Raw genomic sequence first — 26653 nt, 5'->3', positions numbered from 1 at the left:
CCAGGGATAGATAAGAGGCAGCTTTTACAGAAATGTGCTGCCACACATTTTGATTTTTGTACAGGATGGACTGTCAGGGTTCCTGGCATGAGATGCAGGGCCCTCAGCTAGGTACTGGGTGTGTGGGGCAATTCTTAACAAACTGACACCCGGCTGACAGTACAAATCCAATAGGATTTTGGACATGGACAGACATGGAGGCTTGAGGCGGGAGTGTAGGGGCAGAGGAGCTCCCAGTACAGGCCCCCAAGTGTTGGGCCAACAAACCTTTCTTTCAATAGCCAGCAGAAACTAGCTGGACAAAACTGTCATCCAAGTATACTAATCAACCTTTTTTTCATCACAGATGTGGCAGGTGAGAAAGCAAGAGTAGGCCAGAAGCAGACTTCCCTTGGAGAAAAACATACAGCAGCACCCACACCCTGTATAGGGCAGCTCTGAGACAGACCTACTGATGCTGGGACAATTGTTAAAGTATATTGTATTTATTGCTATTTGCCCACTTTTTTATTGCCCTCTTCTCTTGTTTTTCCCATTCCTTGTGGTTTATACAGTAAAAGCTGTGTTAACTGGCATTTTATTAACTGGAATATTCTATTAACCAGAGTATTTCTAGAGCAGGGCTGGAGGGGAGCGGGGGGAGCAAGGGTAGTGACTCCCCTCTGTAGGCTGCACAGGCAGTGACTGGCTGGTCGGACGCGGGGTGCGGGGGGAGTATGAATGCTGTCGCTGCCACCGCATGCAAGCCCAGATAACTGGAATTTTTAGATAACCGGCACCCCACTTAACTTACTCATGCCAGATAAAGTTTTACTGTAATAAATTTCCATTTTGTTTTGCACCCTTACCTTGTCTTCTGGATTGTTTTCCAGTTCTGAATAAAATTCAGGCTGGGAAGTGTCTTGCATGCATCGCTGCTGGTCACCCTGGTATTAATTTAACCCCAATAATCCACCAAATACAAATTTATCCAGTAGCAGCACTGGCTGTAAAAACATTTGTTTGCCAAGCTGGCAACACTCCTACCAATGCAGCCCAGGAAGCCATTAGCCTTCCTGGCAACAAGGGCACACTGTTGGCTCATAGTCAGCTTATCATCCACTGTAACTCCCTGATCTTCCAAGAAGGACTTGGGTTTTGCATGTGCTGCATCAAGGAGCTCCCTCCAAAAGGATGGTACATTTTGAGCGTTGGTTGTACATCCTCCCAAGGGTGACATTCTTGCACACACACGGTAACGATCGTATACCCGACAGCACGTGCTGCCCAGATCAGTGACCAACCTCCGCCCACTGATGCCCATGGGCGCATGCCCCGGGGCGGGGCCCGAAGGAGAGAGGCGGGGCCATGCAAACGAGATGTTCGATCACCACGCCCACCCCTAAACCCCGCCCACTCCTCGCGCCGAACTCCGGCTGACCAGCGTCGAGTGGGCGGGGTTCTTCTCCCTCCCCTCGCTCGATTTTCTCGGAAGTGACGCATTAGCGCCGGAAGTACCCGCACGAAGGGTAAACAAGTAGGCATAAGCAGGAGGGGAGCGCGGCGGCTGTAGCCGCTTCCATCTTGGCGGCGGCGGCTCCAGAGCGCGGCGAAGATGGGCAGTGTCCTGGGCCTCTGCTCCGTGGCCAGCTGGGTAACGTGGGCCGGGGGGGCCTGCCCCGCTCGGCTTCTCCCTTCCCGAGCGCTGTGCTCGGGGCTTTATGCTCGGTCCTGTGGGGACCGCTCCCCTCCCCCCACCGCCAATGGGCCGGTCCCCCTGTCCTTTCTCCCCAGTGGTCCGGCCGCCCCCTTCAAATGGCACGGACCTTTGCGAACCCAGTGGTACAGGCCGCCCCGGTCCGAACCTGGCAACCTGCCCCTTACTGCCGTTCCGGCTCGGCCTCCCGTGACGTCAGCGCGGGGGGGAGGGAGAGTCTTTCATGTCCCTTGTGCTACGAAGCGTAGGCTGGATCGCGAGCAGCAGCAGCCCTCGGGCGGGGCTGAGTTAAATTGCTACCGGGACTTAGAAACTGACCCCCACCCCCTGCTTCTGAGTCACCCCCGTTGAGCAAAGTGCTGAGATTTTAAAGGGAATCGGAAGTCATGATAGAGGTGGTGTCTTTTATCAGACCAGCTAGATACCTGCACATAAGTGTTTTTTTATTTGCAAGCTTTTGGACACATTTGCCCTTCCTCAGGCAAGGAGAGTGGAGAGACTGTAAAATTTCTCCCAGGTGGAAATGACAATTCATATTTTACAGGAGAGCTGATGGTGTGGTAAGATCTCCTGGCTGGAGAAGCTCATTTTGTGCCAGTTTGGCTCAGATAAAACTTAGTGTCTGATGGCGAGCAGGATGTTGAGTTCTTTCCTTCTGGTTACTATATTTCGTAGTTCCCAGGAGGCTGGTTAATGGAAAGCTCTCTTGGGCAAGGGATTTGAAATGTGCAGCTTAGGTAGGATCCCACTGGCTCCTGGGGTGGGGGAGCAGGACCCCTAGATGTTGTGGGGGCAGTATGTGGTGATAAAGAGACACCTGGAGAAGGGCGTCTTGGGTTGGAAAGCTTGTCTGAGTGCATCCCAGCCATGCAATGGGGCCAGTAAAAGGTATTCCTCCCTCCCCCACAAATTCTTTCCCCTCATGCAGAGTCATTAACTAGAAGTCAGGGAGAAGGCAGAGTCACTTTGTACCAGTCACAGACCAACTATGGATTGACTTCCCGCCTCTTACTTCGACTGGTTTTATTTCCCATCCAGAAGATGGGGGAGGTTTGCACCTTATAGGCCAACTGAAGTGGGGATGCATAGAGCGAGCTTTCGCTTGCTTCCTTGGATGCTGAAAGGAAGCAGAGGCAAACTGCTTTTCACAAAAGCTCATGCTGTGCTTGTCTGATTTCAGTTAGTCTGTAAGGTGCAAACCTATTTTTTCGTAGGGGTGGGGAATAAATCTAGTGGAAGTGAGGGGTGCAAAGTCAGCTCACATAGTTAGGAGGTTTTGCCATTTCATTCCATTCTTGTTTGGCAAAGCTAGTGTACAGAGCGCTACATTAAAATGCCGACTCGCTGACTTGAATGCAAAACGCTCCATAATGATTAAAAATTAACAAGCAGTTCTCTCTCGTGTATGATCAAGAAAAGCCAGTTTGATTCTCTAATCTCTTGTTAATTTAACTATTTTATTAATGGATTCATAGATTTTTAGGGTCGGAAGGGAACTATTAGATCATTGAGTCTGACCCCCTGCCCTAGGCAGGAAAGAGTGGTGGGTTTAGATGACCCACCTAGGTGTTTGTCCAATCTCCTCTTAAATACCTCCAAGAAAGGAGATAGTACCACCTCCCTTGGAATCTTATTCAATATTTTGGCCACCCTCACTGTAAAGAATTTTTTTCCTGATGTCCAATCTAAATTTGCTGTCCTTCAGTGTTATTGTTGCATGATATTATTTTATTCAATTTACCAAGCTTTTAGGCTGATGCAGGCATAAATTAAAACATCATATGTATGCACTGGTAAAGAAACATTCATATTCTGGGAGGGCTGTGATCTGAATTGGGTGTTTATAAAGTAGTGCAAATTAACGTTTGCTTCTTAAAAAACAAAAAGGAAAAAAAGTGCTGCTCATGCTTAACCTTGCAGTAACACGATTTTTTTCAAATGCTAGTTTGTGTTAGCTGACAAGTTGTGTTTTATCAAGCTAATTAAATTATATTTTAACATAAATTTTAACATACCTCGTTTTTCCAGTACAAAAAATAAAGCTTTTCTAATGACTGAATTCCAGATAAAACAACTATAGTAAAAGCCATGTTATCCGGCACCTTACTAACCAGCATGCAAGTCGATGCAGCAAAAACCCACTGTAGCACTTCCAGTTTTACCAGGCCCGCATGGCCTGGAGCAAAGCAGCCTGTGCTGCCAAGCCTCCACAGCCTGTATATCAGCCTTTCCCCGGTGTGCCTGGGGCCCCCCTCCCTATCCCCTGGTTCTCTGACGCAGCGGGAGGAGCGGCAGCCTAAACTGATGTCTTTGCCTTTCAGATAACCGGTGTATTTGGTTATCCGGCACTCCCCATTCCCCATGGGTGCCGGATAACAAAGCCTTTGCTGTACTGAATACTTGGAGAACCTAAAATAAATATTGCTCTTTTTTTTTTTTTTTAATCTTTTCAGTCACTTTTGTAGAGTGATTTGCAGATCCAGGTTGCAGCTTTCTGGACAAATACATACTCACTTGTGTGTTATCTTACTCAAACAATCTTACTAGTGCTTAAGCTCATTTTCCCTCTTCTTTGCTCCCTCAAATCAAATGGCCCAAACCTGCTTTTCTGCTTACATTTCCTGAGTGCTGCCTTACTCAGTCAAAGACTTGGGTACTTAAATTGTTGGGGTAGATGCATGGTATGAAGACTGTCCTGATCTCTGTAAGCCCTCAGGTGTCACCTGAGTTGAATGACATTGTCCAATATAAGAATAATGTGCAGTATGCATAAGCCATGCTTATCCAACAGGTCTGACTGGGTTTGTCATTTATGATTCTGTGTCTCAGGGACCTATTTAAACCAGAAACCAAAGTATTATTTGTTAACATCCAGGCACATCTGGACAGACTCATGAAATGGGTGGACGAGACCCTGATGGTGTTCAACACCAGAAAATGCAAGGTTCTCCACCTTGGGAGGAAAAACCTGCAGCATCCTTATAGGCTCGGTAGTCTTAATGCTGGTTAGCAGTACAGATGAAAGGGACTTGGGGGTCATGGTTGACCACAAGATGAACATGAGCCTTCAGTGTGATGCTGTGGGTAGTAAAGTGAGCAAAACACTGGCTTGCATCCATAGATGCTTCTCAAGCAGATCCCGGGACACCATTCTCCCACTGTACTTGGCCTTGGTGAAACCGCAGCTGGAGTACTGCATCCAGTTTTGGGCTCCACAATTCAGAAAGAATGTGGAAAAGCTTGAGAGGGTGCAGAGGAGAGCCGTGTGTATGATCAGGGGTCAGGAAAATGGACCTTACGATGAGAGGCTGAGAGTGATGGAGCTATTCAGCCTGCAAAAGCGCAGGCTCAGGGGTGATCTGATGGTCACCCATAAGTTTATCAGGGGTGCTCATCAGGATCTGGGGGAACAACTGTTCACCAGAGCCCCCCAAGGGATGACAAGATCGAACGGTCACAAACTCCACTGTGACGGGTTCAGGCTGGACATAAGAAAGAACTTCTTCACTGTCCGAGCCCCCAAGGTTTGGAACAGACTGCCACCTGAGGCGGTTAAAGCACCCACATTGAATGCCTTCAAAACACATTTGGACGCTTATCTTGCTGGGATCCTATGATCCCTTCTGACTTCCTGCCCCTGGGGCAGGGGCTAGACTCTGATCCTCCGGGGTCTCTTCCAGCCCAAATGTCTATGAAATCTATAAAATATAAGAATAAAGAATAGCATGGAACGTTTTTAGATTAGCCTGCTCATGTGTCCTTTTGGCCAAAAATTCCACCCCCATAGGCATGACTTCTTCGGATGCTCCAGTGTATCTTGTATGTGGCAGTCTATTCCCCTGAACAGCTTCCTAACAACTGACACCTTCACAGAGTTGTTTTTTATCCAGCTTTTGCTTTGTCAGGCCTAAAAAAGTAAATTCATTTGTACATAGTGGTTCATATGGTAGTATGTCAGGAAAAAATCTTCCTCTGATATTTTGAGCATCTTTTTGTATAAAGTAGTGGTATCAATTCTAATTAGTTGTCACACTTATTGCTGAGTGGAGTTTTGTAGGTGGAATTGGTATGTTACTCATGGTCTTCTTGAAACCTACCTAGTTTTAAGGGGGGGGGAAAGTGGTTGTTGGTTATCAATACTTTTTTCTTACTATATTTCCTTGAAATCAAGATGTGATCCCACAGTAGTAGTAGTAGTAATGCATGTGTAGAAAACTACTGTGCATTTGGTGTTCATGTGTGTGGAGTTCACATGGATGGGAGTTGTGTTTAAGGCAAGATTCCCTCCTGCCCCCCAGAAGTTGAGATTATAGCTAAAAGGCACTAGTAAAAACAAAGCTATGGCTTCCATGAAAGTTCACTGCTTACAGTGCACCGGCAAGGAGAATATTGCTGTCTGTGCTGTTGCTAGCCTCTAGTATGTCTCTGCATACGCACTCCTACAAGATCCCTTCATTTAATGAGTAGGAGGTGGCAGCCTCTGCAGTCATTTTGGTACTCAAGACTGCTGATTGGGATAGTTTTCTAGAGTGGTGACTCTCTACAACAGTTTCTGCACAAAGTTTTCTGACAAGTATCAGGTAAATCCCATCTTTGCCATCCCTTATGCTACCAGAGGATACTTATAAACCTTTGGAACGATGCAGATGATTCTGGGGCAGGGCACAGATTCTGGATCATTCAGGGTTGATAGAGGCTATTTGGGGAAGAAGTTGGGGTTAGAGCTTCAAGTAGGAAGCAGGTTAAGATGCTCTAGGTTCAAGCACCCACCAAGCACAAACACTCTATGACAGTTGCCAGTCAGTTGTCTCACAAAATGGCAGACACATCTCCAGCTGTAAATAATGGATGAAAATCAATAGCAGAACTAGAAGAGTACTGCAGGCTTTTTCAGGATGAATCTGTAGTAGAGGGAAGACAATAGGATTGCACAACCAAGACACTTCTGTGGCTCATTTGAAAAGATGCTTTTGTAATAGAGTAGTCTGATAGCTCTTTGCTCCAATCCTGAAGAACAGCAATACGGAAGGGGTGGAAAGTCAGCAGTAACAGCAGTAATATAGACTACAGAGAACCAGCATTGCTTGATCTTGATGGTACTAACCAAACACCTTTGCTGCAAAATTATGTGACAACTGAAGATTGGATAGATTTGCCACCATGTAAAAATGGTCATCCCTGGTAACTAAATTAGGATGAACAATGTATTTAGAAATAAAGTAACTTGGGGTAACCCATATTCATTGGGTATCACGTGTTTGACATTCCCTAACAAAGCCCTTCTCTCATTTTAATAAAATATTGGCTTGTCCACGTGAGAACATTGCCAAAGGCTAAAATATAGATTTTTAATGTGAAGTGGCCTTTTTTTCCCCTCTATGTAGGGTAAACTGTATTCTCGTCTAATTTATTTTGCCCTTAGATGTAACTTGCTTTCCCAGGGTATCAGCAACAAAGGGAGAGAAGAATGCTGAGCAACTATAAATATTTGTTACCTATGAATAGAGTCTCTTCCATTTTTATATTGTTCTTGTACTTTATATCCCTTTCTAAATTGTGCAAATTGCTTGTTAGATAACTGAGGGTCACCTGAATTCTCAATGTGTTTATAGCATTTATTTTTTTTCAGTCAAAAGATTGGACTCTGATTCATTAACTGTGTATTACTTGATGCTCAGAAGTCATGGTAGCAATTGTGACCTGTCTGTCTTTTTGCCTGCTGTCATACAGACACATACCAGATAGTTTTCATACAGAATATGTAATGTCAGCATATAGGTTAAATCCCAAGAACAGTAAACTGGTAAGCAAACCTGGTTTGACTATTATTTAATAATACATTTATAATTCACTTATACACAAATAAATGAAGATTGTGCAATATTAAAAAACAATCAAACCCAAAAAACCAAACTCTGAACTCTTTTACCAAATAAGTTAACAGCAGCTTTTGAAATACAAAAATAATCTTCCTCGTGCAGTGATGCAGTCCTGATGAGCTTCATAACATTAGAAAGGTTTATAGAATGTTATAGGGAATAATCTTGAATTGTTGAGGAGGTGGACTGAATGATCTTAAAGTATTTTCTGCCAGTAATTTTAGCAGTCTGTGCAACCTGGTTAAATATTTGAATATGAACATAAACAACTTTGATCCTTTTTAACACTGCTCCATCATTTCTCCTTAGATACCATGCCTATGCGGCAGTACTCCATGTTTGCTGTGTCGATGCTGCCCCAGTGGAAACAACTCCACCATAACAAGATTGACTTATGCTTTCTTTTTGCTTCTTGGAGTGACTGTTGCCTGTGTGATGTTAATACCAGGCATGGAAGAACAGCTGAAGAAGGTCAGATTACTTATTTGCTTAATGTGCTTTGGTAGAACGGATATTTCACAATGGCCAGACAGCACCATAAAAGCATGACTGACTTGAAGTTACAAAATACTTGTTCTGCTACCGGTAAACAGGCCTGCATACAGTCATCATTCAGTGTATAATGTTTTACATGTTCTGTTTTAAGGATAAGCAGTTACTGATAGAATACAGACAGTTCTCCTGTTATATATCCTCTGGAAATAAAGTTTAGTTCTTGGGTCCAGAGCTGCTCAGATGTATTTGCATGTAAAATAAAGATTGCAGCACATGGTTTTTATGTGTGCATAGAGATTACTTTATATGTAATAATTTGATACATAAACCTAGTTCATAGAAATCTGACATTTTTCTTACTTTTATCTATTGATACACTTTTAAGGTGTTTTTTTGGCAGTAGAAATCAGAGAGTTCAGAACAACAATATGTGCTGCTTCTACTTGTCCAAGGGGAACCCCTGTGCATGTGGCACATTGTCCCAGGTGGGGTAGGAGAGGCTAGGGCCAGCATCTGGGCCACAGATGGGTCTGCAGTATTGCATAATGCATATGCATGCTCATTTGGAGGTGCCCATTGTGGTATTTTAGTAAAACTATAGGTTAAATCTCTAATGGTATATTACATAAAACACTTTTTGTGATAGACTTTCATTTTCAATTAGTTAGATGTTTTATGTGACAGTTAATCCAGCTCCTTCAAAGAATTAACTTCATTCTGATATGACACAGACATTTTATACTAAATGTGTCCTTGTTTCTTCAGTTTTCTGGATCGTTGTTATCCCTGCTAAATATCATACTTTTGGGTATAGATTAAGGAGTGCATTGTGATTTATCCTTCATTAAAACACTATTTGTAACTGTTCTTTTTTTTTGGTTTAATAAGTAATTACTTTAGAACATGGGCCAAAGTAATTTCAGTTGCCTTGAAAAATCTGAAAGTAATTTCAGTCACCATAAACATGGTTATATAGTGTATCACTTTAAAGGTTTACTGGTATCTTGGTACAGACTGAAAAAAGATGCTTCCAGTTTTCCTTTTTATCAACTTACTGAAATGTTTATTGGTTGTCTTGCTACGCTTCTCCCCCTCCCAATTTTTTTTTTTTTTATTTCAAATGGACCTAAGCAAGGCTGTCTTCTCAGTGCATGGTTTGTGGATTTTTATCACCAGCATAGTAATTAGTACAGCCCTGAAGTAATTACTTATTATCTGCTGCTTTGAAACAGCAAATTGAACTTTCATTGTAGATTCCAAAAAATTGATGATGTCTCTGATTGTATGATTAAGCCTTTTTTTCTGTATATTCTTTTTTTTTTTCAAAAACTTTCTCACCCATGCACTGAATTATAGATAATCTTATATGCATGCATCATGCAGCTGTAGAATGTCGGATAATCAATGTATATGAGGTGGTTGAAATAATATACAGGTTCATGAATACTGAAAAATTATTAAAATTCAAAATTTGCTCATAGAAATCTCACAGATCACTGAAACCTTTTGTGTTAATCATAGATTCCTGGTTTTTGTGATGGAGGGATCGGAACATCTCTTCCTGGTGTGCATGGCCACGTGAATTGCGATGTCTTAGTTGGGTACAAAGCAGTGTATCGTGTGTGCTTTGGTTTGGCAATGTTCTTCCTTCTGTTCTCCTTATTGATGATCAAGGTGAAGAGCAGCAGTGATCCAAGAGCGGCAGTGCATAATGGGTAAGATACAAGGATGAATGTGCATGGCATAGCTATTGTGAAGATTGCGTCCAGTAGTGAAGCATTCCAGTTACATCAGCTCTTTGAAATGAGTTTCATAGCAGCTGGAATTATATAGCAAGCTCATAAATCGAATGTTTCAAGGGAAGTCGTAACAAATTTAGTGTGTAAAATAATGCAAAATAGTGCTATCACTTGTGCAACTTAATCTTAGTGTTTGAATTCTATTGGTGGGGGAAGTCTATCCAGACATGTCTTGAAAGTAAACATACTGCCTCTAACCTATCCAAGATAAACTGTCATCTTAGGAATTCCAGGAGGTCCAACAAGCTTGTAGAAGTGCCAGTTACCCACTAACTGTGTTATAGAAATCACATTCCTTTCAACTTGACTATCTAGGGATTTTGCATTAAGCTGCACAATGCAGTTTTCATGCAGTTGTATGTTAAAGTAGCAAACCCCAGCATAGTGACACCCAGGAGATAACGACAAGTTGGGTTGAGTTGTAGACATTGGAGGGCTGGGCTGGGATCCAGCATGACCTGGATAGCTTGGAAAAATGATCCACAATCAAGCAAATCAGCTTCATCCAGGACAAATGCAGTCCTCCACTCGATGAAATAATTGCATGCATAAATACAGAGTGGGGAATGATTGCCTAGGCTGCAGTACTACAGGAAAGGACCTGGGGCTTACAGTAGACCATATGCTGAATTTGAACCTACAGTGTGCTCTTGTTGCCAAAAAAGCCAGTAGCATACTGGGTTGTGTCAACAGGAATGTCACAAATCAAGGGAAGTGATTCTTTCTCTCTTCAGCACTGTTGAGGCTTCACCTAGAGTATTTGGGCCCCACATTTCAAGGACATGGATAAAACGATGAAAATGATGAGGGGCCTAGGAAGCAAGAGTTTTATGAGGGAAGGCTGGAAGAGCTAGGGTTATTTTTTGGGGAAAAAAGATGTGGGGGGAGGGGGGATTAGATAAGTTTTCAAATACCTGTAAGGCGATTTATAGAGAGGATGAAGATGGGCTTTTTCTGTTGCTGTAGGGGACAGGACTAGGAGCAGTGGCCTCAAGCTGTAGCAGAGAATTCAGGTGGGTGATTAGGAAGGACTTCCTGATTCTGATAGTGATTATGCATTTTTAACAAGCTAACTCAAAATTGTGGAATCTTCTTTCTTTAGCTTCATATTCCCTTCCAAGAGCAGGTTGGACAGACACTTGGCTGGGGTGGTTTAGTCAGGGATGATCATGCCTTGACCTGGGGCTGGAGCAGATGACCTTGTAAGGTCTCTTTCAGCCCTGCTTCTCTAATGACGTTCTTTAGTTAACAATTTTGTATGCCAAAAATATCAGTAAGATTCGAGCTTGGTACCTACACTGGCCATGGTATTAATTTATTTTAAGAAGGAGAAAGTCTGATAGTTCAGTTAGCAAAGAAATGCTATAGGTAGGCAAGTTTGACAAAGAGAAACAGCATGACTGATACCCTGTTATACTTCTGAAACATCAAAATGGCACTCAATACAGATTTTAGGCGGCTAAGTCACTAAATGTAATCCTAGTTCCACAACAGCCACAAAACTGCCAACAGCTAGACTTCCTGGGTGTGATCACCCCAAGGTGATTAAATTGCAAAAAATTCACTTGGTATTGCCTACAAACATCTGAGCAATAAAGACGGGGTGGTCATTTTTATTTTATATTCAGCATAATAGAAAACCCTAAGCCCGCTTCAGTATGAGGTTGGACATGTTTGCAAAGTGGTTTGGTGGGGTGCTTGATTCTTCTCATGGTTTTCTCTAAAAATGAATTCTTTGTTGCCCAAGCCTGCTGGAATTAAAAGTTCACAGAACTTAATTCGTGGATTTCAGGGGAAAGTAGATGTTATTCATGCTTGTTGTTTGTATATTTTCAAAATTCTACTTCTATTATCAATAAATAAAATTATTACAGTATATACCCATCAGTATTAAACATAGCTATTGAGAGAGACAGAATAGGTCAGATCAAACTGGCGTTTAAAAAAATAGTCTTTTCCTTATTTTTCCATCCTGGGAATATGCCTTCAAACTACTCCTAAGCCAGTATCTCGAATAACTCTTTCATCATGCTTTTTATATAAACAAGAAGTGCAGCTGTTTGCTACATTCAGCCAACACAAGTGCCTTGAACATAGTTCTTCTAAAATTAATGTACAAACCTAACAATGGGCACTTTACCTAGTAGTACCAATTCCTTATGATCAGTGGTGTTAAATATACAGTGTGAGCTGGAATCAGCCCACAGAGCCATGTTGTCTGGCTCATAGAGCTCCCGAGGGTCTGGAGATTGAGGAGTGGGGCAGACAGGGTAAGGGGTCTACCACTGACATCCCAGGTATAGAGTGCTGCTGGGGACATGTGTTGGTGGCTCTGGTCAAGTGATAGCTGCACTAACCCTTGCAGCTGGTGCTATCGCACACCCTGCTATTGCATCTAAAGCTGGCTCACAAAGAGTCATATGGTCCAGATCCATCCCACAAGACAGGTGAATTTGACGCCCTTCTCTTACTGAATCTTTTCACCCTTCCTCTACAGGGGTATAAAGTCTTTTTGGCATAGTTTTAAACTGAGGATGCCCTAAAACCTGTTTTCAAAAGTGCTCTTACCTGCCTGACATCTGATTCACCAGGTACCTTCCATATCTGAGCTGGTCTACTTTTCTCCCCTCCCTTACTTTTCTGCCCTTTATCTTCCTAATTTCCATTCATTTCCTTTTTCATAGACAGCCTCTTTTCTACCTTGAATTATTGCTACTGTAAGGTCTCCCTTACTCACCTTTGACTTTTTTTTTTCCTCCTGCTTTTTTTTCCCCCCTCCCTTCCCTCCTCTACCTTTTTGTTTTCCTAATTTGCACCTACTTAGATTCTCACTGTCATCCTGTCACACTTCTAGCTTCTCTCATTCCTTGGAGTCTCAGAACAGCAGAGACTTCCTATGCCTGAATAAGGGTGATTGTACCCAAAAGCTTGCTAAGAACGTTTTCCCAACTACTCAGTTGGTCTAATAAAAGATATCTCGCATCTGCCTAAAGAACCTTGCCTGCATATGTCCTTAGACCAACACGGCTACAACCAAAAATCCACCTGACTGTGTATACAAATCTGTTGTAGTGTGGAACTCTTCTATGCCAATTCCGTATTTTTTGTGGTAGATAAAATTGTCTAGGAATCTCCTGATGATGTGTGTTTCTGAGGTTGAACTTTCCAACCCAAAACTGCATTGCTGTTTTAGTGATATCACAGGCTACTAAGAAGAATAATATAGATTCTGGCAGGCTACTAAGAAGAATAATATAACACATTGTGTACAATGAAAAAAACATCTAGTCACTTTAAAGGGCTTTGATTTATTACTAAATAATTCATAAATGAGGCTTCTGTCATTACTGTGAGCATCAGTGATTTCTTCAGTGATACCTATTAAGGGTAGTTTTTATGTAAATCATGTTTTTATTTTTTGTAGTTGGTATGTATTTAGTTTCAGCTGTAGTCTTTAAATCACAGCAAGACTTACAGAACTTGGAAGCTCTGTACATACGCAAATTTAATCTGTCAGCTTTTCTCAGTGATGCAAAAGTTACAGCCATCAGACCTCAATTAGCTGGAATGGTCGCTGCCTTTGTGCAAATTCATAACAGTAAAATGACTGATTTATAATGGTTCCTGTTTTTGTTAGCATAAGCAAAACAAAACCCGACAAAACTGTGAGGATTACGTGGAGTTGCTAAAATGCTTTTACAATTTTAGGCTATATCCCAGGACTGAAATATCACAGCAGTTACACTGGTTATGTAGAATGAACTTCTAAGTATTCTGAAAGGGATCTGGAATCAAATATGTAACATGTCAGGATGAACCTACTCTGTTCATTTATTTCTTTTAATCAAAGTCACTTCTAAGGAGGAATAAAACTGCACAAGTTCAGAAACTGGTACTAATAAAGTACCTGATTAATGATCTAAATCAGTCTAGATTTGAAGTAGGGTTTATTGCTTTTTAAAATTCCAAAGTAGCATGCCTTTCCAATTCTTTTGTCTTCCCCACAGTAGCAGAAATTTGTGCCCCTGGGGAACTAGATCGTGTGTTCTCAACATGGGGGCCATGAAGAGCAGATTGTGGTGGCAATAGCATGGAAAAGAAAGTGCTCAGAGGCTGAGAATCGCTTAGTTAAACTTTCCTTTTTATATCATTGCTTGTTTTTTGTTTTTTGTTTTTTTTGTGTGTATAATATTAGACATTTGTCTGCAGGGCAGATTTTTATAATGTTCAGTGTACTGTAGTTCCACCAATAGCTGAGGTCTCATAGCTCCAGTTACAAGCTACTGAAGACAGGCTGTTATAATTGTTTTAACCATTTGATCTTAAGTTTTTTCCATAAAGGCTTGATATTTTTTTTTCTTTTAAAGCTTTAGCAAAAAATGATTTATTGCTTCCAAGAAGGAAAAGAGAGAAAATACACTTTTTCCAATACATATGGTATTTCAGTTGGTTATAGTGGCAGGGTTTCCCATCCCCTCTCCCTCCAATCTTTGTGTTTCTAGTGCAGTCTAAAAGATTAGTTATGCAAAGTCTGTTTGGTATGCTTTTCTCATACACCTGAAGAGTTAACCTGTGAACCCTGAGAAGCCACATGGCAGGAGTTCTGGGTGTGCTTAGCTTATGGGGGAATTCGGGAAGTCCCAGGGAGAAGGCAGTTAAGACCGCAGGTCCCAGTTCTTAGGGTGAGTGCCAAAAGGATCCGTAACCTGAGACGATAGTGCCGGACTTGATTTGGACTCTAGAGAAGCAGGAACTTATATGGTGGCATATTCCCAACAGCAGCCTGGGGAGTATGCAGCTGAAGGGGAGCTGTACTAAAAACAGCTGTACACAGAACTGGGTAAAAGAGTCGGGAGCAGAGGTAGGCTCTGTGGAGAATTTCCATCCCAGGCTCCTTCCTGTCTCCCTTTCACCAGTTTTTTTTTCTCTCCTTGGCATTGTCCCCTTACCTATCTATCAACTCTGCCTACGTTCCGTTTAAGATCTCTTGTTTCAACAAGGATCTCGTGACTGGGAGTGGAGGTAGGAATCCCTGCCCTTCTGCCCAGTAACCAGTGATGCATTTCAAATCGGTTGGCTGGCAGCCACCAACTGCAGGCTTAGCTTAGCTTGGCTTGATGATGCAGGCAGAACCTAGTGGTAGAAGTCAGAGTTGCAGAAAGCGGTCTCAGTGAGTTATGGCTGTCATGTGAGGTGGAGAGTTGGATCAGGTTTTGTCAAGGGGATGTATGGGCTTGACGCTCAAGGGGAGAAGTGACAAGGAATGCTGCTAGCATGCCTTCTATTCCTGTTGTCCCATGCTTATATGGAATCGCAGGCTTCAGGGCCTCTGGCTGCTTGTAGTAGGCCAAGATGGACATCTATAGACCTTGTTTTTCAAGGTTTGATCCGGATTACAGCCATAACTAGATGCATGTAGGCACTGTAGTCTGAATTAAAATTGGCTCCAGTCTGAATTAATTCTCATTGAAGGAGGATTAAAGTTAATGCGGACTAGGGTAGTCCAAACAGGGCAGTTTAAACTGAATGAATTAACATGCCTATATGGCATTGTTTTTAGGAAAAAACCATCCTTAGGAACTTGGCAGATAAGCATTAAAACGATCAGTCCCTGCAAGGGAAATTCAGTTGGATTTTTGCAAGGCAACAGAGGCTATCGGATACAAAGTTAGAGGTGCCAACAACACCCTGCTGTGACAAAGTATTACTATCCTAAGCCCCAGCTCGGCCCAAGCACATGGGCTACTAGTCTGTGAAGAAAGGGGCAAGATTCCCCCCCCCCCCCCCCAACCAACATATTGTCTGAGACAGTCATAAGTACTCAGGTTAGTTGCACTCATTATGCTTCTGGAATAGCACTTGAGATAACCATCAGTAGGTTTGTAACAATGGAGCAGTGCTTGAAAAGGCTTATGTTATCCCTGCCTAATTGCTTCCAATGCTAATTGCATGAGCCCACACACAGCCGACTGCAAATTGGGTCTGTTAAGGGGCTGGTAGTCTATTAACTCTTAATTCGAATTGAAATTTGATTCAAACTCTGTGGTGTAAATCAGTACACACAGTTTAGAAAACAGTACACATCTACAAAAGGCCAGTGATTCCGTCCCCACCCTGAATTCATGACTTGGCTTCTGGTTTTGTGCTTGTTTTGTGGGCTCAGATCAAGCATAGTTCTGTGCTTGTCTGGAAAGGGAAATAGTGTGACCACGGAGGTGGTCTTCCTAGCTGCACCCCGGGACGACCGCTCTCCTGGCACTGGGAATAGTATCTGCCAAGGTCATGTATAGTAAACCTCCCACTTAGCTGCTGGAGTGGGAAGGTCTCTGCTTTATGCCACTTTATGGAAAGGGGAGACTCCTCAGCTTGCTCCTGTAGCCATATGGCTGAGGGCAAGCAAACTCAGGGGGACCTGTGGGCTTGGGTCTGCAAGTAGGATGCTTGCCAAAGGATTTGGAAACCTTTGAAGCCCCAGATGAGGGTAGAGGATGTTTGCCAGTAGTAGGCGTGGTTCTGGACTGACTCTTGGATTTGGAATTTGTTTTGGCTAATTTGTCTTGGAATATGGAAAATTTAAATAATAATAAAAGAACAAGTTTTTTCACCTGAAGAATTGCGGATTGGGTAGGGTGTACTGGGGCTCCCAGTCATACTGGAAAGACCCTTCCATAGCCTGGCTGGTTGGTCTTGTGTACATGATTAGGGTTAAACCAGTTGCTGTATCTGAGATGCAAAAGGAATTTGGAGGAGGGACCATTGTTTTCCTTTCCTGTTGTTGGTGTTGTTGTTTTTTTGTTTTCCCCCTGGGCCTGTTTCATGTAATAACTTTCTGCCATTGCAGGGTCCAGAGGCCTTGGTGGTGTCATTGGTATCTTGTGCTCTCTTCCTGTTTGTAGATTGCATTTTGAAGCTTCTGTTTTATTGTACTAAAGCAGTAGTTCTCAACCTTTTTAAGTCTAAAAAGGTTGAGAACTTTTGGAAAAGGTTGGAAAATGCCAGCTCTTAGTTTTTGATAATTTTTTTGAATAATAACAAGACAATTTTTCTGTTGCAAAGAACTCGGACTGCAGCAGATAGAATATTTTTAAAACTGTGGATTCCGGTTTGCAATATGTAGGTTTCCCTTGTGAAGCTGGTATGCATGCCTAATAGTGTAGGCCTTGTGTTTTAGTCCGTAGTGTGGCACCCTTGAAAGGATCTCAAGGCAGCTCATGGGTGACTGACTGTACTAAAGATTTGTGGCTTGTGGTATGCTGCAGGGACCAGAATGCCTGTACTTATTTTTACGTGTCTTAAATTGGTTAAAGCAAGCTTTGTATAGGTGTCTACTGACTATGTATTCTTCATTTTCTATTCCCTGATTCTCAGAAGTGCTAAGCTAGAGCATATACCAACTGCAGAGGCTTGATGAAGGTTTTTAAACCTGAAAGCTTGCTAAGAATTTTTTTTTTTCCCAACTATTTAAGTTGGTCTAATAAAAGATATAAGATTCACCCAAAGAACTTTGTCAGTCTCAGTAGCTGCAATTTATTAGCTGCAAGTCATTAAAGAAGTTAGGTAATTGCAGACTTCTTCTTAATGCAACAATCCAAAATTTTCAATAACAGATGTTCAGTTAGGGTCCAAAGCCAACCATCATGAATACATGGGCCAGATTTTTTAAAAGTATTTGTAGTTTAAGACCACAAATGTATTTTATTCCCAACAACATCCCCTGATGAAATGCTTAAAACTTTAAATATAAAACAATTCAGACAAAACTATTCTGACTCTTAAACTCCATACAGATAGGCCTCTCTGGCTTACCATATAATGCTATTTAGTTAAGAAACTTGAATTTGAAACTGGCTTTTAACTTTGCAGTTATTCAGGTACAGGTTGTAAAGAGAACAAAAAAAAAATCCTAATTAGACTCCATTCCTTTCATTGCCTTGGCACAAAAGATATTTTAATTCAGTGAGCAATATTTCCTAGGAGCAGTTAGCAAATACAGTTTTCAGATTTGCCCAGCAAGGAAAAGAAATCAGAAATGTGCTAGAAAATAAGAACTTTTAAATTCTGAACTTCTAGGCCCTAAAACATGTTTAACTATTTAAGTTTAGTGTACATTTTTTTCCCCTGGAATTATTGATGATTCTATTTCTCCTTTTTCCCTTTTAGATTCTGGTTTTTTAAGTTTGCTACAGCAGTAGCAATTAGCGTTGGGGCTTTTTTTATCCCAGAGGGACCTTTTACTACTGGTAAGATAACACTGGATTCCATTTTATTCCATATTATGCAGTCATAATCTGTTTAAAACAAAGTAAGTGCATGCTGATATTTTAGCTGTAAAAGATCTATATAGTTTTGGGTAGGGTTTTTTGCATACTCATAGGAAATAGACTTCTAAGAACAAGCAAGTAAATCTCCCATTACTCTGAATTAATTTTACCTTGTTGTCCTCAGTGTGGTTTTATGTAGGCATGGCTGGTGCCTTCTGCTTCATTCTTATTCAGCTGGTCTTGCTTATTGATTTTGCCCACTCCTGGAATGAATCTTGGGTTGAAAAAATGGAGGAAGGAAATTCAAGATGCTGGTATGCAGGTGAGGAAGAGAGTACTACAGTTCAGTGCGCGTTAAACTTAATGAGATGTAAGAATGCAGTGTGTTAATGCTATTTTACCCAAATACCTCATAAGCAAAGATGCTGGTTTCAAAACCAGAATTTCTTCCCATTCTCTGAGTTAGGCTGTATCATTTATGCTAAGTTGGAGTCTTTCACTTGATGTTATATAACCTCTCAGGCTTGTTGAAAAAGGTTATTCAGGAATAAGCTGCTTGTAAAAATGCTCCACCCATGACTTGACTTATTGATATTAAGGGCCAGCAACAATCTAATTTAATTTAGGTAGGTTCCTCAACTTGCCTTATCCAGCTTCTTGTTCCTGTATTTGAGTTTTTTGTTAGTGCTCCAAACTTCCTGTTGATTAGTGGTATTTTACTTTTTATGATAGTGCCTTGAGACACTAGGAAGAATTCTGCCAGGTGTTATGTAGATACAGTATAAAAAAGATCCCTCCTCCAGTTATCATTTTAATGGTTTTAATTAGGTAAGTTTAAGTTTCAGTACTTGACATCTCTCTATAGCCATTGTCTTGTTCCAGTTTTTTTTATAATGCTCTACTTTAAAAGAAAAACCCACAGTCAAGAAAATATTAAAAGGTATTGCTCCACATTTTTCAGCCTACTTAATTGCTTTCTCTCTTTTGCAGCTTTGCTGTCAGCTACGGCTGTAAATTATCTGCTGTCTCTGGTAGCTGTCATCCTGTTTTATGTTTATTACACCCATCCAGAAGGCTGCTCTGAGAATAAAGCATTCATCAGTGTTAATATGCTGCTTTGTATTGGTGCCTCTGTAATGTCAATTTTGCCTAAGATTCAGGTATGCTTTTTGTTTTTCTGTGTAATTTTTTTAAAAGGTACTAATATAAATATAAGCACCTACTTTAACTGCCTGTCTTAAGGGTTTCTCCATGCGTCTACTGTATTTTAGGAATCTCAGCCAAGATCTGGTTTGCTGCAGTCTTCAGTGATCACTGTTTACACAATGTACTTAACCTGGTCAGCTATGACCAATGAACCAGGTAAGTCTGGCAAAGTGTATGCTTGTAAAAGGTGGTGGTTCTTTGTAAAGGTGAAGTGTGCCATCTCTGTAAAGCAGCAGTTATCAAACTCTGACGGGTTGTGCAGCATCAGTTAAAAATGATACAACCTTAAGTACCACCAGCAAGGTTTTGCCATAAAAAGTAAATATAATCCATCTGTTAATGCGTACCACTGACAGGTTGTACCCCTACCACAGATTGGGGAACTGCTGCTGTAAAATAGAGTACTAAATTATGAGAGGATGAAAATTTTAGGCTACAAAGAGAGAGCTCTCTGTTGCACTCTACTGCCTGTATGTTGGCAGTGGCAGCAGCAATCCCTCACGGTCAAGGATGATCACTTCCACGGGTTAAGTAAAGGGTTGTTGATGAGTCTGCTGATGGCTAAGAAGGCTGATTCTGGAGCCACAGACTGACAGATGCCATGGTGGTGGTTCAAGGGAGGGCTGAACTGTGAATTTCTTGTTTCCTTTCCTCCCATTTCTGTTGTTGTTCTGCCTCCAGGGTGAGACAGTTTTTCTCAAAGTATGATGTCCTTTTTTTTCACAAAGCGTCATCAAATAGCCCTGTCCTGTCCCCTCTCCAATTTGTGGTGTCAGTGCCACACTTCTTAATGGTTGCCTTGAGATGGTAAAGGTACATCAGGTATGTGATGTGCACATAATGCTGTGTCTACCACAGCCAATGGATACATTTTATGCTTCTCATACAGTTGAGGCATCCATTTTTGTATTGTGTGGATGATGATATTTGAATTTGAGAGAAAAGGCTTTATCATAATACATGCTTTAAATGACAGTTTGTCATTTCCTGACTGGTAGACTCTTCTGTTTGCATCTTTAACATAGAGTTTGTATGGGACTTCCTAGTCTTTAAAAGAAAAGTGAAGAAACAAATTCCTCCCTGTTCAGATCTTTGAAAGAGTGTATTAGGATGCACTACTGTATGGTATATGCTGTCTGAAGCAGGAGCCCTTGTTTCATTCCAGGCATAGCCTACTTTATTTTATGGAGTGAGAGAGATCTCTTTCTGAGGTTGTGCTAGCATTTGTTTGCTTGTTTCACATATGGAGAATTCAGGGCTTGCCTTCTTCGATGAGCTTGATCCGGCTTTGATCCAGCCAGGAAGGGCATAGCCTGGGCCTGATCTAGCAGGGCAATGAAGTGTGCCCTGTTTTTAACCTGCTGTGCAGTGCTTGGGATTTAGGAATTCAGAAGGGGAGAGGGTGGCCATATTAATTGCCACCATTCCCTCCCCCACCCCTCCCGCTAAATTTTTCTGACCTATGGGGAGCCTCATGGGGTAGATGTGATGGCTTTGTGGAGTGCATTTGGCCCACAGGCTGGAGGTTAAGCACTCTTCTGTAGAAAAAGACAGTGTATTTTTCCTACGCTTCCGTTTAGGAGTCACTTGGAGCCATAAAAGACTCCATGGATATTTTATTTATAATTAAACCATTCTCTTCAGAATGTTTTCCCTTTATTTCCTCAAACACCACCTTTGTTTTTCATACAACGTAATGTTTACTAAGTTGCTTTCTGAATTCATAAAAATTCCTTATACCGCTGTCTTCAGTACTTTGTATAAGTAATTGTTTTACACTCTTGTTTTGCTTAATTTCTAATGTATTCTCCCCAACAGACAGGAAGTGCAATCCAAGCTTGCTCAGCATAATTGGTTACAACAACACCACTGTTCCAAGCCAAAATCAGGTTGTCCAATGGTGGGATGCCCAAGGAATCGTAGGACTTATTTTGTTTCTGTTGTGTGTCCTCTATTCAAGGTAAGAATAATGAGTCAGGTTTTTAAGTAGGTTTTGCTCTTTTTATATTTTAGCATCTAATTTTTAAAATGTTGATTACTGTATTAATTCTCTTACAATGCAGCATCCGGACATCCAGTAACAGCCAGGTTAACAAACTGACACTAACCAGTGATGAATCCACACTGATAGAAGATGGAGTACCCAGAAGTGATGGCTCCCTTGATGATGGAGATGGTGTCCATCGGGCCATAGACAATGAAAGGGATGGAGTTACATATAGTTACTCCTTCTTTCATTTCATGCTTTTCTTGGCCTCGCTGTATATCATGATGACTCTCACCAACTGGTACAGGTACATGTATTTAATAAAATGTACTTGGATTGAACAATAGGGCACTACAATTTTGGAGGAGTGTTATAATTTCAGATGGTTTGAAAAAGATCCATCTTCTGTTTGGTATGTGTGCTATTATGGGAATTCTTAAGGTTCATATCATTTTCTACTGCATATTAAATTAATTGTTTTTGAAAACAAATGTAAGCTTCTATTTTATAGCAGTAGCATTGGTTCTCTTAACTATACCAGAGTAATCCTGTTTGCTCAGTGAAGCTAATCTTAGAGCAGGTTACTAACTATAAGGATGGTAGAGCCTAATTTTATCTGTGACCCAGTCCATTGCATCGTAAGGTAGGAACTCTCAGATTTGTTCATATACTTTGAACAAAAAGGGGTTTTGTTTGCTCACAAAGATTTAATAATATTTTGTTTGTTAAAATATTAAATTGCATTTAAAGTCAGGATGTGGTCTGAAACTCTTGGGTTTCACAGAATACTCAAGAATCAAGAAGTGGTGTCTCTTAAACTACAAAAAAAATTGTGTGTACACAACCCAAAGTTAACACCAGTGCTAGGTACAGACAGGAAAAAACGGCAATCAGTCGTGAAGATACTTGGGATCTGCAACGAGAAATGTATCCACTTTCTGAAACTTACCAGAAAACTACCTTTTTATGTACTTATTTTTAGTGTGCTTATGTGTATACGCAGACATGAATTATGGGGCAGTATTTCTGTAAAAGGGATTTTTCCTTTCAATGCACTATTAAATGTCTAGCACAGAGAATCTACTGAAGTTGGTGGTAGGTTTTCGGGTCGGATAACTATAAAGACTCTTGACATGCACGCAAAAAAAAAAAAAAGTCAAGTATTGTTGGGAATACCCTTTCAGTAGGATTGCAAGTCAGGCTAGAGTCACTTCCAGAGTCAGGAAATGCCACCCAGTTCCTATCCACCCACAAATACTGTCATTAAGTTGCTTGCCATATACTCCTGTTAATTCACTTGTGATGCCTGATATGTTTTGTAGCTGTTTTGACTAGCTTATTACTGCATCCAGTGACCTCAAATCCAATATATTATATAGATAATCAAATGCTTTGTATATAGTCCAAAGAAAGCAAATACAAAACAAGATTAAAATAGACTATTTAAATAAAGGTTCCCTTGCTTACTGATTTTACATCCTAATTTAAAATTGGTTTAAATAACTTGTCAGTTTACTGCCTCAAACTGTTACTCTTTGCAGTGATGCTCAGGCATTACTTAAGGGAGTTAAAATTTTGAACTAAGGGTCAGCTATCTGGAAATAAAGCATTAGGTAATGATTTCTGAAATCAGTCTGGATTCAGAGAACAAAAGTTGCATGTCCTGGAACTTGTTTCTAATGGAACATTTTTGTGTTTTTCCTTGCAGTCCTGACTCCTCCTATGAGACAATGACTAGTAAGTGGCCATCAGTCTGGGTGAAGATCTCTTCCAGCTGGATTGGGATTGTGCTGTATGTGTGGACTCTAGTTGCTCCACTGGTTCTTACAAACCGTGACTTTGACTGAGCAGTGCTTCTTCCCTGAAGTATTTAATTTTGCCACTTGTTTGAAGCTAACAGTATTCCAAACTCCAAATGTAGTTGTAAATAAGTGTGCGCTTGGTTAGCCACATCTAGTGTATCCTGCCTTGTTCTGCATGATTTAACTTTGTAATCATGTCTTTTTGCCATTTCACTTAAGACTTTTTCTAGCCAAGCTCGCTGATAATTGCTAGGATATTGGAATTCATAGGATTGCTCTAGATTTAGCGCTGTGGGAATGGTAGGTTTAAATTTGGAAACGTTTCTGTGTTAGTTCTCCAGTTGCATTGTTTCTCTAATAGCAAAGGGTGCAAGAAAAAATGGCTTGCAACCTTCATTAGGTGGAGTTGCTTACAAAATTGTAGCAAGCTGGGGCTGCCTTTGACAATCCTTGTTGCCTTGATTCCGAAGTCAGCCTTCAAGAGGTATTGAGAAATTAGATCCCAAATGGTGCATGTTACACATTTGTCTGACAGCTTGTATTGCTTTGGGCAGAATGTCTGACTTTTGGCATGTAATGTATTGAATGCTAATTGCAGAAGCTTGTACATGGGCTTTCTGAGCTGATGTCCTCCTTGCAGCTAGTGAGAACAAAAGTTTTATGTCTCATTGCTAACAAGAGGATATGCTGGAAAACAATATGCACCTGGCACTGAATTAATCACAGTATGATGTTGGACATGGGTTTACAATACACTTTTTTTAGGGAGGGGTTTTAATAGTGTAAATGGGATAGTGGTAATTTATTGTTGTGTGTGTGTGCCATTTTTGGCCAATTTATATTTGTTTTGGATCTAAAAAGTTCTGAAGAGCTTTCAAGTAAATCAGTGAGGAAAGATACAATTGTTTGAAAAGGATGGTTGGATGTGGTGGCATGTGTTGATGGTTAGAAGTATGGAGAAAAAGCAGTTGAAGTTACAGTAGTTAAGGAGTTTTGCATTCTGCAACTAGCCACAAAAAATGTTTCCTTGAATCCAGGGAGTTAGAACCCGACCTATTTTAATAGCTTCTGCTTAACCTCTCTGCTAGTGGTCCCCGGCATGCCCATTGCTGGCGATGGACTTGTACCTGGAAAATCTGACTGGGTATCAAGGAGTTTACTATTGTTTTAAAAAAAAAACAAAAAACTTGCATAGTTCTGTGCAGTTTTTGAAAAGCTTATTGTGCTTCGTGGTTAAAGTACATGAGCTGTGGTATTTGTATCTTCCATTGTTACATCTTGAGACTTTGGCAATCTGGTTGAGAGTGAACCTTCAGCAGTCATCTTCATGTACTCATGTTTGGTGTTTCTACTGATATCATGTAGCTAATTATCGTACATGTGTTTAAAGCTTTTATTTGAAATCTGCTGACAAACACTGAATGGTGTATACTAAGCAAGACTGTGTCAAAAACAAGGCTTAAGTTTTGGAAGCAGATGATCATTAGCATACAGTCCTTTTGAGTATCTTATTACCTATCAATAAATGAATTCAGATAAAGATGTGGCTATTTTTATTCAATAACTAAAGTCTGAGGAGATTCCCCTCAGCTCTAAAGAATCAGATTCTGTGTCTGCTGTCCTTCAGGCCCCATGGTCCTCTCACTCTTTGCTGCCAAGTGGGTGTGGAGGGAGGAGCAGCATGTACAGAAAATAGATCCTGGATTTTTCACTTTCTGGGCAAGTGTGCTAGCCGTTGTGCTGTTGGCCCAAAGCACAAGGGCCTGCATGGTTAAGCCTAAGGAGAGGTTTCAGATTGTGAATCGTACATTAACCAGAAACCAGTTTAAGGTCTATAAGGGATAGCATAAATCCTGAGTAAAATCCATGTAATTTAGTCACTGGAGTAGTTTGTCACTGCTAGATGTGTATATAGCACTCGAGTCACTTCCGTATGTACGTAGATACTGAATCACAGTGGAATTTGCTCCTGATAATTATTCATCTTATAGAGAAGCCAGCTGATGTTTACGGTGTATTTGGATACTCTTCAGCTTTTCTTGGCTTGACAGGCCAGACAACCAGTCCATTTTGCAGAAGGGTAGTCTTCATTTACGAATGTAAGAGTACAGTACAAAAAAACAAACAAACTGTTATTTTACTTCCTCATAAGAATGTAATGCTCATCTAGTAGTGTACTGAATTTGTTTGTGTCCATGTGATCATACAGTTTTTAGAGTAAGCTGGTATGAACAGAACTTGTGCCTCAAATGAAAAAAATTACAAATGTAAAAATGTTTTTTCAGTATGTCTTGAGGTGGCATGCAAAATACCTCTCATGAGAGTAGCTTACTATTAATAATCCACTATTACCCTTGAATGCCAAATTAACCAGACTTGGCTATATTCAGGAAGCAGGTTGGTGTGGTCCTGAATTAAAATGAACTGCAAGGCAAATCTGGAGTGGTCCCTCACTGCTTGAGGTATTAAGAGTATCTTCAAATCCATGTATTTCTCTATATGCAGCTTGACTTCAGTTCTGTCTACAAATCTAGTAATAGCCCAATTAATATATTAAAAATAACATGAGATCTGTATCCAGGATGTTTAAATCTTAATGGTGAAAACCAGTTCTTTGGCTAGATTCAATGGATTCTGAATATTTTCTCTTTTTGGCACATCATCAAGTTGCCTCCACAGTTAAAGCTACAATTGCAGGCAGCAAGGGGCACTAGCTGTAGCACTAAGCACAAAAATGTTCTTGTTGATGAGCTGCTTCAGTTTGCAGTGTAATAGCAATATGATAGCATTGCCTGTAGGCTGTTGATGGGATTTTTCTTTTTTTCCTTCTCATAAAATATATTACCATTAATTTTCTAAAACTCACTTACCACAGTCATAAACTTCCTCAGTACATATTACATTGTGCTACTAAATGACCCTAATGAGTATCTAGTATTTTTTAAAGCAGCAAAGGCCAAAGGATGTGCTGCAGGGCCCTGTGGGAAAGTAAATGCTCTCTTCCCTTTGCAGCACCCTGCATCTGTCGCAGCTACTGCAGTAACTACAGCCTCTTCCATCCTCAGGCAATGCCCTGTTCTGTTCCACTGCCCAGAGCTCCCAGCAAACACAGTTCTACTAGTATGGCTTATTCCTTCCACCTTTTTCCTGCTCCTAGGGCTGGCAGGAGCCTCAGTAGTGAGATACAGGCCAAGGCTTGGGAGGGGGGAGGGGGCAGGCAATAGAAAAAACAAATGTCAGGTCTTGCTCCTGCTTGATCAGTAATTCTCAACTTTTTTAGTCTCAAGTCTTCCCCTTTTCATATTTTTCCTAAATATAGGGGTGTCTTGGTGATTTTCTTTTCAATCAGTGTGCTGTGAAGTTCAGAAGTGATGGAGGGGGCCTTGAGGCTGAAAAAGGTCTTTGAAAAAAACCTGTACCTTAGCACTTGTATGATCTCTGGTGAATGGAAGATGTTGTTTTGAAAAAAAACACCACACACATGCCCCTCCTCTTTTGGGGGTGTGATAGTGAAGTATGCTACCAACT

At 41.1% G+C, this 26653-nt stretch overlaps 1 protein-coding gene across 1 annotated transcript; it reads left to right on the top strand.

Annotated features, from left to right (window-relative positions):
• The first annotated feature begins 1490 nt into the window (after positions 1 to 1490).
• On the top strand, positions 1491 to 24665 carry SERINC1 (serine incorporator 1). The gene is made up of 10 exons (XM_019537978.1): positions 1491 to 1633; positions 7885 to 8046; positions 9592 to 9785; positions 18030 to 18109; positions 18315 to 18452; positions 19121 to 19290; positions 19402 to 19492; positions 21155 to 21296; positions 21400 to 21630; positions 23032 to 24665. Exons 1-10 carry the CDS (start codon positions 1595 to 1597, stop codon positions 23168 to 23170), a joined length of 1386 nt encoding a protein of 461 aa, XP_019393523.1. The 5' UTR covers positions 1491 to 1594; the 3' UTR covers positions 23171 to 24665.
• Positions 24666 to 26653: the final 1988 nt, after the last annotated feature.

This window comes from Crocodylus porosus, unplaced genomic scaffold (assembly GCF_001723895.1).
Source record: "Crocodylus porosus isolate Cpor-Errol unplaced genomic scaffold, CroPor_comp1, whole genome shotgun sequence".
Lineage (NCBI taxonomy): Eukaryota > Metazoa > Chordata > Crocodylia > Crocodylidae > Crocodylus > Crocodylus porosus.
Note: the sequence above shows the minus strand (reverse complement) of the source record. Positions and strands in the feature narration are given on the sequence as shown.